Source organism: Lissotriton vulgaris, chromosome 7 (assembly GCF_964263255.1).
Source record: "Lissotriton vulgaris chromosome 7, aLisVul1.2, whole genome shotgun sequence".
Lineage (NCBI taxonomy): Eukaryota > Metazoa > Chordata > Amphibia > Caudata > Salamandridae > Lissotriton > Lissotriton vulgaris.
This window is the reverse complement of record NC_141695.1, coordinates 96762274-96779939: the sequence shown is the minus strand read 5'-3', so window position 1 is coordinate 96779939 and position 17666 is coordinate 96762274. Positions and strand designations below refer to the sequence as shown.

At 45.6% G+C, this 17666-nt stretch overlaps 1 protein-coding gene across 1 annotated transcript; it reads right to left on the bottom strand.

Annotated features, from left to right (window-relative positions):
• Window positions 1-13917: 13917 nt before the first annotated feature.
• On the bottom strand, window positions 13918-16857 carry LOC147700903 (uncharacterized). The gene is made up of 3 exons (XM_086929267.1): window positions 16591-16857; window positions 15972-16533; window positions 13918-13964 (listed from the first exon to the last, which is right to left on the bottom strand). Exons 1-3 carry the CDS (start codon window positions 16855-16857, stop codon window positions 13918-13920), a joined length of 876 nt encoding a protein of 291 aa, XP_086785393.1.
• Between the last annotated feature and the right edge of the window lie 809 nt (window positions 16858-17666).

Sequence of the window (17666 nt, the reverse complement as noted above, 5' to 3'; positions counted from 1 at the left end):
GCACACGTGTGCTTTCAGAACCCCCTGAAAGTACACGTCATGGTCTTTTAATATTGCTGCCTTCATTCCTTAAAAGGGCGCGCTTGCAGGGCAGATTCTGTGCCAATGGTAAAGTAATCATGCTAATTGCAGCGTGATTAGCATGAACACCTTCACAAAGGCATACAATCTTCCCCACAGCTGCGCCCTTTTAACATAACAAAGGTAGCAAGTGCAGGAGGCACTTGCTGCTGAACTCACCTCTGTGCGCTTCAAACACCCTGCTGCGCGCTCGAGATGAGATAGGTGCGCGCGCGCCCAGCCACGCAGTTTTGAGGGAACAGTGCATGTGACCCATCCAGCCAGACAGGAGAAATGTAGATTTTAGACTAGGTTTTCTGACATCCATGGGGTAGACAAGTGCTTTGTTTCCAAACCAAAGTGGAGTCGTATTGGAGTCTGCGTCAGTGCCACCTGTCTGAGTTTGGGCCTGTTCAGAATCTGAAGTGGTCAGTTTCGCTGCTGCCTCCACCAAACCCTACCTGTCATGTTGGGATTGGGCCCCTGATGGGAAGCCACCTCAGTTGCGCTTGTTACAAGATTGCAGTTTCCCAGTGTATTAAAGTTGCGACCGAATATGCTGTGGTTCCTTAGTTTGTGGTTGTATATCAATCCAATCTCACACTTGTGATTCTGAGAAGAATTTGTGCCCTGGTCTGTGATATCCCATAGTTTTGCTGGATTCAGCATCTCCTATTTTACGAAAAATTTGTGAAGATGTTTCTTCGCCTCCTGAAATGATGCTCAATGTCTTTGCACTGCCAAAGTTGAGTTCTGGGAAAATCATTGCTCTGTAGCTCTCAATATGGAAGTCACTGTGTTTCAGGGCGGGTCGCAGTATGTGATCTCTGTTTCAAAAGAGAAGTTGCCTTGCTAACCATGGGCATGGTGGCGCCCCAGGGGGAGAAGGCATGCCAGGACCCTAATGAACCTATTCTGCAGCAAAAAAGGGAGACAATTCCTTTTGGACCACAGTCTCTGAGCCAGACTTCCAGGTAGGCTACGATATCATTGCCCTTCACTCTCTCCAGTAGGCCCACCTTTTGAATGTGTTTACTGCACGCCCTCCCTTCCACTTACTCCATTCTGTGTTCCAGCACCCAGACCCTATCCATCATGTTGGCCAGCTGAGTTTTTAGGTCTCCGGTCATGGGAGCAAGTTCTGCCAGCGACTGTTCTTTGTTACTCATCTGCTAGTTGGTGATGTTCATCGCGGAGGGATACATATGTCTGCCACCACCATATCCATCTTCAGTATGAGAGCTTCTCTGGTGTCTTTAATGGCAGGTAGAAAATATTCTAATTTGTCTGCTGGTATAGGGGGCAGCTCCTGCTGTGGCCATTGGGTCCTGTCCCCCCTGGTCTCCAGGCGCCCCATCCTTCAAGCCAGAGTAACGCTCCATGACGGGGGAGAAAAGCAGCCACCACAGTCGGACACTCAACTCCTCCTGATGAGGCCAATTTCTGAGCCTGCTGTCAGGACATATGGTGGAGCAAGCCAGCCAGAACTGGCTGGCAGCCCTCTGTCCTGAATGCAGTGTTTACGTGCTGGACCTGCCGGGTCCTCATTGTGGGTGCCTGAGCCTGGTGGGAGACCTGACTTTGTGGCACGGACCAGTCTGCCCCGAAAGTCCTCCCCCTTCCCACAGAAGGAGCATGAGCTGAAGATCAGGCTAGGGATACAGCATGCTGCCTCTGCCCACCAACACCCAGACTTCTACACCTACAGTCAACAACACCTTTGGGATTCCTCCAGGCCCAAGTCCACCGCCCCAGAGTACAACAGCACATGACAGCCTGGTTGAACCACTATAAAAGTGCATGCTCTGTAAATATGTCATAAATAATTGTCCAACCCTAATTGCTTCTTAAAATGGAATCTTGAGTGATTTTGCATCTTGTATATATGTAACTCTAACCACTAGTATCTGTTGTAGGCGTTTGTACTTACTACCTTTCTTATGTGAATTTAGAGTTTTTCTGTTTATATCTTTTATGTAACTCATGTACTCCGAAGTCCGTATGTAATGTAAGTGGTCCTACTGTAAAGTGCTCTAACACCTTCGGGTAACATTTGCGCTATACAAAATCGCAATAAAATCTTTGCGTTTTTTAGGATTCGGGACTGGAACCCCCGGGGCACCACACAACCAGGAAGGAGGCAGCTCCTTAGCATCGAGGGCCTCCGATAGCAAGCAGGAAAATTGCCAATAAAGCCCACCGATGGGGCCGGGTAGCCCCTCGGCTGGCTTTAGCCCAGATTCTGCAATTTCGCGGTCTAGCAAGTACTCAGTATGTGGGCACAATGTGGAGTCTGTGCCAGTCACTGTATTGCTCCTCGGACTGTTGTGCAGCCATCTTAGATGTGGCACTTGGAAGTCAGGCAGTGCCAGTTATCTCTACGGGTGGTCTCCGGACAGCTAATGTAGCCCTAAAATGCCGCCATCTAATTCCCATTGTCCCCCATATTGTTTCAGAGGGGTAGGAGCATGCAGTGAGTCTGGATGGTGCCAGATGGCACGGCCCCACCAGGAGCTCTGCCAAATGCTACCTGCTCCATCGCCGTTGGATCAGGGCCCCTCTTGACAACAGCTACTTGTGATATTTACAGTAATTTACTAATATTGCCTGTTAATCTAATTGCCCAAATGAATGTGTCAAAATTATTGTATTACACCTGATTTCCTCATCTCTACCTCACCACAGTCCTTAAGTGTTTACTTATTTCATTTTGGAAAACTCTTTGTCAATCAGTGCACTGATTCCATTGAACTAATTTCCTCAAACCTAATGACCACTTCTCAGGAAGTCCCTGTTTCCATCTTATTTATAGAATTTCATGCTGCGTTACAAAGGGGATCATAATCACAGGATAAGCTTGAGGAGGGATGATAAGTATCAGCCGTGGACATGGGTCAATGGCACAAAATTCAATAACGAGTAAGTCCTTGTGTTTGTTTATTTGGTATGTAACACTTACAACGCAACTTTTACGTGGTAATGCTGTTACAACGCAGCTATTACAACGCAGGATCCATTACATCGGATGCCATTACAACGCATGGCATTACATAGCAGATGGTATTACAACGCATACCATTACATCGTAAGTATTGGTAAGTATATAATTTTTTTTAATTTTATTTAATATTATATAATTGATTTAATTATTATTAATTTTAAATAAAAATATTTATTTATGTTTTTAAATATTATAAATTAAATATATTAATTTAAGTAATTTTGGGGTACATGGGTGTTTTTAGGTTTTAGGGCAGGGTTTGGGTTTTGGGGTACAGGGGTGTTTTTAGGTTTTAGGGCAGGGTTTGGGTTTTGGGGTTCAGGGGTGTTTTTAGGTTTTAGGGCAGGGTTTGGGTTTTGGGGTACAGGGGTGTTTTTAGGTTTTAGGGCAGGGTTTGGGTTTTGGGGTTCAGGGGTGTTTTTAGGTTTTAGGGCAGGGTTTGGGTTTTGGGGTACATGGGTGTTTTTAGGTTTTAGGGCAGGGTTTGGGTTTTGGGGTACAGGGGTGTTTTTAAGTTTTAGGGCAGGGTTTGGGTTTTGGGGTACAGGGGTGTTTTTAGGTTTTAGGGCAGGGTTTGGGTTTTGGGGTACAGGGGTGTTTTTAGGTTTTAGGGCAGGGTTTGGGTTTTGGGGTACAGGGGTGTTTTTAGGTTTTAGGGCAGGGTTTGGGTTTTGGGGTACAGGGGTGTTTTTAGGTTTTAGGGCAAGGTTTGGGTTTTGGGGTACAGGGGTGTTTTTAGGTTTTAGGGCAGGGTTTGGGTTTTGGGGTACAGGGGTGTTTTTAGGTTTTAGGGCAGGGTTTGGGTTTTGGGGTACAGGGGTGTTTTTAGGTTTTAGGGCAGGGTTTGGGTTTTGGGGTACAGGGGTGTTTTTAGGTTTTAGGGCAGGGTTGGGTTTTGGGGTACAGGGTTGTTTTTACGTTTTAGGGCAGGGTTTGGGGTTTGGGGTACAGGGGTGTTTTTAGGTTTTAGGGCAGGGTTTGGGGTTTGGGGTACAGGGGTGTTTTTAGGTTTTAAGGCAGGGTTTGGGTTTTGGGGTACAGGGGTGTTTTTACGTTTTAGGGCAGGGTTTGCGTTTTGGGGTACAGGGGTGTTTTTAGGTTTTAGGGCAGGGTTTGGGTTTTGGGGTACAGGGGTGTTTTTAGGTTTTAGGGCAGGGTTTGGGTTTTGGGGTACAGGGGTGTTTTTAGGTTTTAGGGCAGGGTTTGGGTTTTGGGGTACAGGGGTGTTTTTAGGTTTTAGGGCAGGGTTTGGGTTTTGGGGTACAGGGGTGTTTTTAGGTTTTAGGGCAGGGTTTGGGTTTTGGGGTACAGGGGTGTTTTTATGTTTTAGGGCAGGGTTTGTGTTTTGGGGTACAGGGGTGTTTTTAGGTTTTAGGGCAGGGTTTGGGTTTTGGGGTACAGGGGTGTTTTTAGGTTTTAGGGCAGGGTTTGGGTTTTGGGGTACAGGGGTGTTTTTAGGTTTTAGGGCAGGGTTTGGGTTTTGGGGTACTGGGGTAGTTTTAGGTTTTAGGGCAGGGTTTGGGTTTTGGGGTACAGGGGTGTTTTTAGGTTTTAGGGCAGGGTTTGGGTTTTGGGGTACTGGGGTATTTTTAGGTTTTAGGGCAGGGTTTGGGTTTTGGGGTACAGGGGTGTTTTTAGGTTTTAGGGTAGGGTTTGGGTTTTGGGGTACAGGGGTATTGTAGGGTTCAGGGGTAGGTTTGTGTTTTGGGATAATTAAATTATATTTACCATTTTTAAATTAATTAAAATATATTTAATAAATTAAATTAATTTTATTACATTAATTACATTTGTAAATTAAATTAAATAAATTGAATAAATTATTTCAATTAATTTAATTTATTTTAAATTATATAAATATGTACATTAAATTAATTTCATTATTTTAATTAAATTAAATTATTTCCTTTTTTTATTAAAATTACATTTATTAAATAGATATTATTTTATTAAATTGAATTAATGGCTATTTTAAAATGTATTTTAATTAAATTAATTTAATTAAATTAATTAAATTAACTTAATAACATTTTTTAAAAAAAGGTATACTTACCTATACTTACGATGTAATGGTATGCGTTGTAATAGCATCTGCTATGTAATGCCATGCGTTGTAATGGCATCCGATGTAATGGATCCTGCGTTGTAAAAATTCCGTTGTAACGGAATGCGTTGTAAAAATCCGCGTTGTACTGACACCAATCCGTTTATTTCCCTGCCAGACATTTTCAATCACTAATCCTATTGTGAAGCGAGCCTCACTCCAGCGTGTAGCCGAAAACTGCCATCTTTGTTGAAAGCAAACTCACACAGAGACAGCTGTTCTGTCGACAACACCTCAGTTTTTGAGATTCCTCTTCTGTATAAACTCTCCACTGGTGCATGTGATATGATTATTTATTTTGAGTTTTTTTTTGCAGGCATATGCATGATAAATTAAAAGACTTAAACTGGTAAATGCTGCCACGTAAATGTAGGCGTCATGTCCTTGCAATGAGAAAATGACGGACAAGGTTTACAGAGCAGCAGGTGGTCATCTTGGGATTGGATATTGCAAGCTTGTTTTACTATTCCAATAAGGGCACACACTTTAATACACACACAAAGCGAAATACTACACATTAATTGACAAATCGGTACAAAATTATATTTGGCAAAACAATATGCAGCCCCCTTTCTTAAGATGGCCTAACAAGGATTATCCCACTGCAAATGTCCTACCCTCTGTGCATCAAGAAAAACACCAAACCCCTAGTCAGCGAGGGAAAACCGAAGGATTTCATATAATAAAAACAATATGCATGCTTTAACTGTCATAACATCTCACCTTACTCCAGTATTGGAACTGTCATAGATTCCCATGCTTGTATCATTCCCCGTCATCAGAATGGGAGTCCCCGGTACACATGAACTAGCAATAGAAAACCATTACCAAAACAGAAACTAGGCCAAGGCCTATTCCTGTTTTGCAACCTATCCACCTTTTTGTAAAGAGACGAAATAAGGTGAACAACCAATCAGATTAGCCTCACCCCAAGCTCAGAACATCAGATTTTCTACCGCACGTTGTGCTAGGGAGTCTCCACTCAGCTCCACTCAGTTTTTTCCTGTAAACTTTCGTTCTATAGTTTTTTCACCTGTTTATCTTCAAAACCTGCTTCAAGATGTCTGATAAGGAGAAGAAAGCCCTCTTTAAAGCCTGTGCAACTTGTGCTAAGAAGAGGTTATATGTGGAGGACAAGCACAAGGACTGTATTTACTGTCTGTACCCAGACCATAAGGCAGCAGACTGCAAAATATGCTGCACTTTTTCTACAAAGACTCTGCGAGACTCTGAGGGCCTTCTTTTGACCTGTATCCAGAAGCTAAAGTCAAAGAAGGTACCAGTCTCCAATGACAGTGATGAGGCATCCTCGGCTACATCTTCCAGAAAGTCTGTGAAAAGGGGTAGAGCTTCTCCTTCACCTTCTGAAGAACATCCTGGTAAGGCCTTAAAAAGACCTCTTATAGGTCTGAAGGGCGTAATCCTGGCGAATCTCCTCAATGAGGAGTAAAGGAAATGGAAGGCCTTTCAATTGAAGTAATATGTGAGAGGAAATCCAGCTCTGTTCCTCCAGCTTCTCCTCCAACTGCTCCAAAGCCTGTCAAAAAGCCCTGCTCACTCTCTTCGGAGGTAAAACCTGTGAATAAGGTTCACTCGTCGACGACGCTGTCAATGACTCCGTCAACTAAATCATGAAAGGTACAGTCTCAGTCGTCTCTGTCTTCACTGGCTCCGTTGACAGGCTCGTCTACGGTGATTTCACCGTCTCGGGCTTCAGAGTTCGGCGTCAACGACTTCGATGCCGGTGGTGACTGTGTTGTCGTCGATGATGTTGAGGATGTCGACGACGAGGGTGACGACGGCTACCAGGTCGACGACGACAGCTGGGTGTCTACGGTCTCCGTCAGAATTACAAGGAATCTTACCTGTGCATTGCTTGCATGTTGAATTCGCAGAGAATTCGCAGAGACGTTATGGACCGACTTCCCAGTACCATGACTTATAACCTAGAAGTAGATAAGAAACACTAAGGCTACGCAGTTGGGATTCAGGTAAGGGGGGCTGGATCCTGGACGCTAGTTGTTCCTAGAGTGTCAACCTGCGAGCCAACAATGAAAAGTTCAACAAACTATAAATCTAAACTAGTCTTGTCTACAGACATTTCCTAAAAGAGAACTTTATGATTACCTATGTGGTCTCCTACCTGCGATCTAGTAATGCTGTACGTCGCGTCCTTGTAGTCGTCGTGAAGGTATTCCAACTTGTCTGGTGATATGTAGGTTTATGTAAGAAACAGCTGCTTGTTCATACCTGAGTTTTTAAACATAAATGTAGAAATAAGTTACAGGTTTCCAAGTTATTCAGTACTATATCAAACAACGATTTGTTATTTCAGTTTTTGCTTCACTTACTCTTTCTTATTATTCCAGCTCTGATTAATCTTCACGACCTATTTGTTTCATAAAAATAACCTTTACCAAATACATAAACAATATTAATAAAACTATGACTTATAAGATAATACTATTGCACAAAACAATTGTTTCAAGATTTCCAAAAATGGTCCCAGGAAAATCAAGGTAAGTATGCACAATGAATTCCTGCTTTCTTGTGTGAGGCACCAGAAATAAAACTTAGAAACTTTCACTTAGCTCATGTGTTTTCTTCTTTTGCAGCTCCGGGAATATTGTGAAAACTGCAACGCTGAAACCATTGATCTCCAGTGAAGGGTGGAGTCCTCTTGACAAGAAGCAGGTAAGCGGTGATGTCTTCTCGTCGATCGCCGCGGAAGGCAAAAGCAACTTCTGGAAGATAGGTGTGGCAATTTATAGTCTTGCCACACCCAAGGAGCGTGCAGACGTCTGCACGTTACGTAACGTGCGCTCAACCAAACAATCGCTCTCAAGTTTAATGCTTAATGTTGCTTGGCTCGTTTTTACCGCAACCCAATCTTTTCTTCATAAAACGTTCTCTTTTGTATTGGCGTTCAAAAGACCATGCATAAAAAACCAAGTACAAATTTAACATTGGTCTCATCTATAAAAGACGTACAGTGTGTGAGAAGTTGGCCTGGTATATGATGCTCACTAGTTCTAATGATCACCTTGTACCATGCCAAGCAACCCTTATGATGATTGGTTGTAAGTCAACCTTGGAATGCATTACCGCTCCCTTTGCGGGGGGCGTCTACTCTCCTTGATTTTAGAAGAGGTCTCAAAACCTGGTTGTTCTCCCAATAGGTCTGCCAGTAGTTTCGCTTTCTTTTGTTCTTCTCTGCAATCTTTTTTAGCTGTGTTGTGTTATTCCGAAATCTGTTCTCCTTACCTAAAGCGCCGGGACACTCTTTTTGAGTAACCGTTGCGCTATACAAAAGAATAAATAACATAACATAACATAACATAACATAACCTTATAGACCAGGTATCCTAGTAGCGTGGACAAAGCAGTCTTAGGCTAAACTCTGTAAAGGCATGTGAAGCTTGCTGTTTTACCATACACAATCCCCTTGAATACCAAATGAAAGGACACCACACAGATATATATTGAAAATATATATATATTTATTTACTACAAGTATCCCCTATACTCTTTATGAGAACAGAAGCAAATGCGTTAAAACAAAACACAGTTTAAATATACAAAAGTTGCACAATATGGATGATCCCTAGGGGCCACCTAAACCATGTACTAAAATAGTGGTATAAGTACCACCAATCGTAAAGGAAGTAGGCCTAGGGCCTGGGGAATCGCTGGAGCTGATCGGGACTAGCAGTGACTAAGTCGGGAAAGGCTCGCGGGACTCGGGTGCAGCGCTTAAAGCACACGCATGCACCAATGCAAAGTCAATGGTGCGTAAAAGTTACAAAGTTACTGAAAAGGGAACCTTCCGGAAGACCTAGAACCTAGCAACTTGGAACATAGACACTAGAGGTGTATTGCTACACAGGAGCACCAGAATGCCAGGGTTACCTCACCCACAGGAAGCGGGTGCATATGTCTCAAAGTGTGTCGGGTTTCGTCGTGCTGGTCTATGGAGCCCGTAGATGAAGATGCTGCAGGCGGTTCGTCGTGGAGAGTTCCGATGGATCCAAGGGTTCATCTGAAGAGGTGAAGACCTGAAAGCAGAGGGGACAATGTTCAAAGTCACTAGCCAGTGACTACCATGGAACCAGGACGGAACTAGGCAATGTCAGGTGCAAGCAGGTGAAGAAGTGAAGATCGTCTCTGCAGCCACGTGGACACGAAGACGTCGAGGATGTCCAGGCATTGGTCACAAGCTTTCCCACGAAGGCTCTAGCTGATGGCGGTGTTGGCTTCTTGATCAGAGCAAACAGGCCTTGGCTAATGCAAGCCACGCAGAAATCAATGCAAGCTTCTCACTCGGACCAGCAAGGTCAGAGTGGGTGCTCCTTTTCAGGGGAGCAAGGGCCAGTCTCGAGCAACCAGACCAGCGGTGTTGGTTGTAGGTTTCGTCGCCAGGATGGCCACTAGCCGCGTGGCCAGTGATCAGGATGGCGCGTCGAGTGGCAAAATGCAAAAGGGCTCCAAGCAGATTCTGGAGATGCTGGGGGGCTGATCTTCGGTGCAGATGCTGCTAGATGGTGGGGCTTCCTAATTCCTAAAGCACAGCATCGAGGGCGCTTTGGGTGCTGCGCAGTAAGCTCCTCATGTGTCTTTCAAGATTGCCGGTCCCACGTCTCTCGGTGCCTCCACGGGTCTCTTCTTTTCAGGGACTGTGGATCAGGCTGTGAGATGTTTGGGAATCTGGGTCTTGTCAGGCTCTGGGCTCCGGCTCCGGCGGGAGGCAGCGGCAAAGCAGACATTGAGCTGCTGGATGGTGCCTGTATTCCCAGGGTGGTCACTCCTTGGCCACAAGGGAGATGCTCTTCAGTCTTCTGTGCAGCAGAATGTCAAAGTCCAGTTTTCTTCTTAGTTTCAAGTCGAGTTCAGGATGATCTGAAGTCTTAGGACACAGCTCCTACTCTTATTCCAAATCTAGGGGCCGGATCACCTGCTAGGTCCCTCCTCTAGGTGGGACCTGGAAGGGGTGGTTACACCCCCTTTCCTTTGTCCAGTTTCACGCCAGGACTGGGGCTGGAAAGCCCCAGCACCGTTTGAACTGGCTTATGCACAGGGACACCTTGTGTGCCCCAGGCATGTCTCTCTCGTTCTATTCAGCCCTGTCCTACCCAATACACAAAATCCTGTCTGGGGTGGTGCTAGCACCTCCCAAGGCAGGAAACCCTTTGTCCAAGTCTCCCTTGCTGGAAGGACTCCCAGCAGCAGGAGGTAAGACTTGTGTCTGTGGTGGCAACATCCATTTTGTGATGCTGAGGCTCATGTTTAACTTTAACCGGGGTTCAGGTTATGTACATGTTGTGTCCCTCTAGAAGGGTGAAATGCTACCCTCGTCGCCAGAATTGGCGAGGGGGTAGTATTCCAATTGGTATGACACCTTACTCGACATGTTTTGATAAAGCCATTATAATGCACTTAAGAGTATATAGTATGGCAATATCCCGGAACAGCTTAGGGAGTTGTTCCCGACAGCTGCAAACAGGCTCAGCTCGTGCCAGAGCACCATCTCACATGAAACCAAGCACTCTGGCTCCAGGATTGTCGAGGCCTTCCATAAGAGTGGCTTATAGGTTAACATGTGTCCAGATAGGTTAGATATAGATATACTATATCTAATCTAAGTAAGAGGTGATTACACCAACTTACCCCAGCTGATTGATCAGCCAGTTGTGTCAAATATTGAGGCCAGGCCAGGGGTGGCATATGCATGTGGCAGCCCCTGGTAGGCCTTGGTTACACCTATGCCCTGGGTACCTAGGGTACACTGTTACAGGGGCCTATAAGGTGAACCAGTTCCAATTGGGTGTGCACCTAAGATACATGGAGTCCATTTTAAGGAGAGAGCAATTAGCCTGGGGCCCTGAATAGCAGGATCCCAGGCCAACTAAGTCAAAAACCAGCTAAACACCAGGCAAAAAGTTTGGGGGTAACCATAGTCAGATATCCACCTTCCTACACAACCCCCCCTCCCACCCCAAACGAAAGGAGATAAGGCTATCCTTGACCAGGTAAGCCTATATTGCCTAAGTGGCCATATAAGGAAGTACCAGCTCTGGCTTGGTTACCCCCTGTCTTATGGTCCACTAAGCAATCCCTCACCCCAGGGTATCAGAGGGTCTCCACCATAGGGAATCTCTGCCTGTGGTGTGTTCTTATTTATTTATTTATTTATTTTATTTCTTTATTTATTTTATTTATGGAATTTTTTAATGCGCAACTAATACCCTAGGGTGTCTAGGCGCAGTGAGATACTCTGGGATGCACAAAATTCAGGGCGTGAACTTATTGGTTGAATAGCCATGTCTTCAAGGCCTTGCGAAAGGCAATGAGTGTTGGTGCTGTTTTAATGTGCAAGGGGAGTGTGTACCACAATCTGGGGGTTGCTACCAAGAAACGTCTGTCTCCCCATGTGGCCGTTCTTGTGCGGGGTACATGCAATAGACAGCTTGCCGCTGATCTTAAATCCTTTCCAGGTATGTACACCTGAAAAGCTTCCTTTAGGAACTTCGGTCCAGTCTGATGGATGGCCTTATAGGCGATACAGAGAGCCTTAAATTTGATTCTGCTCTCCACCCTTAGCCAGTGTAGATGGCGTATGGCTACTGAAGTGGAGTGTCGCCAGGGAATATTAAGTAGGATCCGTACTGCCATATTTTGCACAGACTGTAGTTTATTCAGAATGTGTTTGTTTGAACCAAGGAAGAGGGCGTTTCCATAATCCAGCTTCGAAAACACTAAGGTGGTGATGAGTGTTTTCCATGCCGAGGCAGGCAGGTATGGCATGAGTTTATTTATTTTCTTCAGCACGAAGAATGCAGCAGAGACCACCTTATTTACATGGTAACCAAATGATAACTTGTTATCGAAGATAACTCCCAAATTCCTAACCTTAACAGCAGGAACGGGGGGAGAGCCCATCCGACTGGGCCACCATGTTGAGGACCATTCGGGGGAGATCTTACCGAAGGTCATAACTTCGGTTTTCTCTGCATTAAGTTTCAGGCAGTTACTGTGCATCCATGATTGTACATCCAGTAGCCCCTCCTGAAACTTAGCTGCTACCACTGGACCGTTCTTGTGTACTGCCAACACAAGTTGGGTGTCATCCGCGTAGGTAGTCAATCGCATCCCATGAGATTTAATGACCCTCGCCAAGACCGCAACATAGATATTAAAAAGCGTGGGACTTAGCGAGGATCCTTGAGGGACCCCACAGAGCAGTTCAGAAGTGGGCGAATAGTAGTTGCCCAATTTGACTGCCTGTTTGCGATTGACTAGGAAAGAGGCTATAAGATCTTTAGCCAGATGACTAATTCCAAGGGCTGCGACATGGTCGACCAAGATGACGTGGTCGACCGTGTCAAAGGCAGCAGACAGGTCCAACAAGATAAGCACTGCCGCGCCTCCCGAATCCATGATCTCTCGAATTTCATCCGAGGCTTTTACCAATTCTGTCTCAGTTCCGTGTTCCTTCCGGAACCCGAACTGAGTATCATCTAGGAGCTTATGTTGTTCAATAAACTCGGAGAGCTGTTTATTCATTATTGCCTCTACTGTTTTGGCAGGGAAGGGAAGGCAGGCAATAGGCCTGTAGTTGGATGTAATGGTAGGGTCTAAGGAAGGCTTCTTAATCAAAGGTTTAACAATAGCCTTCTTCCAGGTCTGTGGATAGACACCGGTTTTGAAGATGGAATTGCATATGTTGGTCAGCGGCTGGGTAACAACATTGTGTAGTTGGTTCATTATGGTCGGAGGGCATGGGTCCAATGGAGAGCCTGATTTAATCTTGCCAACAAGTACGTTGACCTGATCTTCGGTAGCTGACTGAAACTGAGTAAGGGAAGGATACTTCAGTGCTGGTTGAATGGTTAAATCAGCGGTTCTTCCTGCCAGCTCTTTGGAGAAAGTGGAATAAATATCCATTACCTTAGTGGTAAAAAATGTGGCTAGTGCGGTACAAAATTCCTGCGAATTCTCTATTGTAGATCCAGCTGGAGGATTGGACAGAGAGTTCACCACTTGAAATAGCATCCTAGCTGAGTTCTGTGCGTGCTCAATTCGACCAGTGAAGAACAGATTCTTTTGTGTACTGATGGCTTTTTTATATATTGCTAGCGCACTTTTATATTCTTGTTTAGCCGAAGGACTATAGTGCTTTCTCCAGGGCCTTTCTAAATTTCTACAGAACTGACGCTGGAGCCGCAGCTCCTCTGTGTACCACTGAGCAGAAGGAGTCGCTCTATTGGGGCGATAGATTTTTTCAGGTGCAACTTCGTTCGCTGCTTTTAAGATCCATTCCTGAAATTTAGTGGACATGGTTTCAGTGTCGCCTCTGTTTTCCGGGGCTGATGACAACAGGAGATTTGAAAGATGTGGTATATCTACATTTTTCCACATCCGCGCCCCCACTGATGCTCTAACGCTGGTCTGAGGGGGTTTGAGTGGTAGCATCCGAATCCTAAAAGTAATGGCTTGGTGGTCAGACCATATCAGAGGTAAAATTGGTCCTAGCTCAATGCTTTTGTCATTAGTGAACAGGCCATCCAGCGTGTGTCCGGCTTCATGTGTGGGGCCCTTCACCAGCTGCTGCAGTCCTATTGCCTGCATATCAGTGATAAGCTGGGATGTATCTTTATTTTCCATATTTTCCAGAGGAAAATTAAAATCCCCAAGTATCGTATAAGTCGGGGATTCTATTACTGATTCCATAATTTCAGTAAGTGCAGCTAGGAGTTTAGTGCGCGGCCCAGGTGGCCTGTACACCAGGGTTCCTTTGAGAGCCTGTTTATGTGTAAGATTAATAGTAAATGCGAACGGTAAAAGGCTGCTGTTGAGATGGAGTACTGAAGTGAGATTCCTCTGTAGGACTCAGCTTCCTCCAGTCACTTTCCACCATGTGTGCCTTTCTTTCCTTGACTGAGTTGCACTGTGCTCTCAGGGTCAAGCTCTGGCTACCTAAAGCTGGAGGCTGGGTCCCCTTGGATGGCTTACTGGAGGGACAGTTCAGGTTTGGGCCCTTTGGGTCCCAGGTTTGGCTGTGCCCAACAGAATCCATCTGTGGGAGGTCCCTAACTACTTTTAAGGGGGATCCCTCAGGAGTTTTTAAAGTGTTCACCTTGCTAGGGCTGCTAGCTTTGGTGTCCCTAATCTGTTGATGGGGGTGCTTTATTTGACAGGGGGCCTTTTGGGGCTCCGTGTCCTTCTTGTACTCTGCAGCCCTGGGCTGACTAAGGCAAGGTAGAGAGGGGCAGGTTACCTGCTCCAGACTGGGTCCCACCTGAGAAGGGTCCACTGACATCAGAGGCTCTGTCAGGCTAGGCCTAACCACCTCTGTGGCAGTTCCTTCATCAGGGGTAAGATCAGTTCCCTGAGGAGGCTGATCCTTTCCTAAAGTCTGGTACAAGGGAGATTTTTCTTCCTCCTCAATGCTTTCTAAGTGTGTGGAGTGATCCATAGTTTCAGGCTTCACAACACATGAATCAGTTTGAGTTTGGGCTGTGGCCATCACAGCCCCACCAACCTTTTCAGGAAGGGACTCAGTTGGGTATGGGCTGTTATCATAACAGCTCTGCTAACTTGTTCAGGAAGGGATTCTGCTAAAGATGGGGCTGAGTCTTGCACAGCCCTACCAACCTTTTCAGGAAGGACATCTTGGATCGAACCTTTCCATGGACATTTACCATTCTAGAATGGGTTTCCTGTTCAACATCAGCCCTGGCTGAGATTTCCAAATCATTTCCAAGTAGACAATCTACAGGCAAGTTTGTTGACACTGCCACTCTCTTTGGGCCAGTGACACCTCCTGAGCTGAGATTTACTACTGCCATGGGATGATTGGTTTGGATTCCATCAATGTTTGCTACCTGGTATGTGGCACTAGGTATAAGTTGCCTTGAGGGGACTAGACATTCAGCCACCTTGGTGATGCTAGCCCCTGTGTCTCTAAAGGCCTCAACCTTCAAACCATTGATGAGGGGCTCCTGTCTGTACTTGCTCAAAGTGTTTGGGCAAGCAGTGAAGTTGGCAAACCCCATGCCATTTTCATAGGCACGAGTATCTGGGGTAGGGGACCTGGTTAGGCCAGAATCCACCTGAGCTCCAAAGGTAAACCCACCCAGATTCCTGGGGGTGCTCCCACCACCGGGGGGAATACTGCTAACAGTAACAGGAGGTGTTGGAGCTTTACTTGGAGGTATATTCTCCTTATTGTTGGCCTTTGGACAACTGCTGTCAGTTTTCCAATGGCCTACCTGTTTGCAGGTATGGCAATAAGGTTTCTTCTGGTTAGAGGAAGTGTTCTGGGACCCACCCCCTCATTGGAGTTTTGGGGCCCTGGGGAAGTCTTCTCTCTGGAGTTATCCCCACCTTTCTCTTGAGGCTTGGTAGTCTCTTTCTTTTGGTTACCACCCTGGTTCTTAGGCCTGATCCTGGTTCTGACCCATTTGTCTGCCCTCTTACCCAATTCTTGTAGAGAGGTCAGATCAGAGTCCACCAGCTGCTGATGTAGAAGCTGATTTTGACAATTACTTAAGATTTGCTCTCTCATAATTAAATTATACAATCCTGTATAGTCTGTAACCTTACTTCCCAGCAACCAGCCCTCCAGAGCCTTAGTGGCACTTTCAACAAATCCAGACCAGTCCTGAGTCTGTGTCTTCTGGGTTTTTCTGAACATCAACCTGTACTGTTCAGTGGTTAAGCCTAACCCATCTATCAGAGCACTCTTCAGGACCAGGTAGGTTCTAGAATCCCCATCACTAACTGTGAGAAGTCTGTCTCGGCCTCTACCTTCAAAGGAGAGCCACAAGATTGCCGCCCACTGCTCCTCAGGGATCTGCTGTACTCTGCAGGCTCTCTCAAGTGCAGTCATCCATTTGTGGATATCATCCCCAGCTTTGTAGGGGGGCACAATCTTACTCAGGTTTCTACTGTCATAGGACCTGTCTTTATCCTTAGGGCTAGTGCTGCCACCAGTGGATCCTAATCCACCATCTCTAGGCTGTCTTGCTCTAGCAAGTTTCTCTTGGGCCAGGGCAACTTCTAATTCTTGCTTCTGGATCCTAAGCTCAGCCTCTCTCATTTTGGCCTCATGTTCCCTCCTCTGAGGGGTTGTCATCCTCCTTCTGCCGTGACCATGAGAACCTTTAGTCGCTTGGGAGGTGTTGGATTCACCTGAGTGATTCCTTTTCCTCCTTTGCTCCTGGTTAAGTCCACTTGGGGGTCTGAGTGGGTTTAACCCTGACTCAGTCCCAAATAGGCTTAAGTTAGCCTGGCTAAGCCTGCTGGCTAGCACCTGACTATTTCTGCCATCATCAGAATCACTGCTCTCCCCTTCTGTCTCTTCTTCCTCCTCCTCCTCAGGCTGAGTATTTCCAGAGACTTGGTCTTCCTCATCTACCTGGACAACAGGGGCAGGGGTATCAGTATTATTATCTTCAGTGGGAGAGCCTCCTTCTACATTACCTGTGGGGTCTGTTTCGGAGGTCTTTAGAGCTTCAGACTGGTCTAAAAGCTCTCTGAGGTGGTCTGTGGTAGGGGTTGGACCCGTCTTGAGACCTCTTAAGGTACACAGCTGCCTCAGTTCTTTAAAATTTAACATTGCAAATTTGGATGGTGCCCTTGGAGGGTCACTCTCAACAGGGGTAGGTCCAGTGGACCCCTCTGCTCTAGACATTGCTCCAGTGTGTGTGGATATGTTGCAATCTACCTACACTGGTGTTTACCTACTAAACCTATCTAGTAGTTGTAGTCAGGGTGTGCTACTCCCTATCCTCTACAACAACTAAGTTCAGTAGAACTTAAGTATACTAGTCTTGTTTTATATGTACCTAACAGGTACCTGTATGATCTTTCAAATGATATTTTCAAAGATTGTAATGGTAAAACAACAACAAGCTCAAATCCCAACCGCTGCTCACCAATGTGAGAAGTTGGCCCGGTATATGATGCTCACTAGTTCTAGTGATCACCTTGTACCATGCCAAGCAACCCTTATGATGATTGGTTGTAAGTCAACCTTATAGACCAGCTATCCTAGTAGCGTGGACAAAGCAGTCTTAGGCTAAACTCTGTAAAGGCATGTGAAGCAAGATGTTTTACCATACACAATCCCCTTGAATACCAAATGAAAGGACACCACACAGATATATATTGAAAATATATATATATTTAATTACTACAAGTATCCCCTATACTCTTTATGAGCACAGAAGCAAATGCGTTAAAACAAAACACAGTTTAAATATACAAAAGTTGCACAATATGGATGAGCCCTAGGGGCCACCTAAACCCTATACTAAAATAGTGGTATAAGTACCACCAATCGAAAAGGAAGTGGGCCTAGGGCCTGGTGAATCGCTGGAGCTGATCGGGACTAGCATTGACTAAGTCGGGAAAGGCCCGCGGGACTCGGGTGCAGTGCTTAAAGCACATGCATGCACCAATGCAAATTCAATGGTGCGTAAAAGTTACAAAGTTACTGAA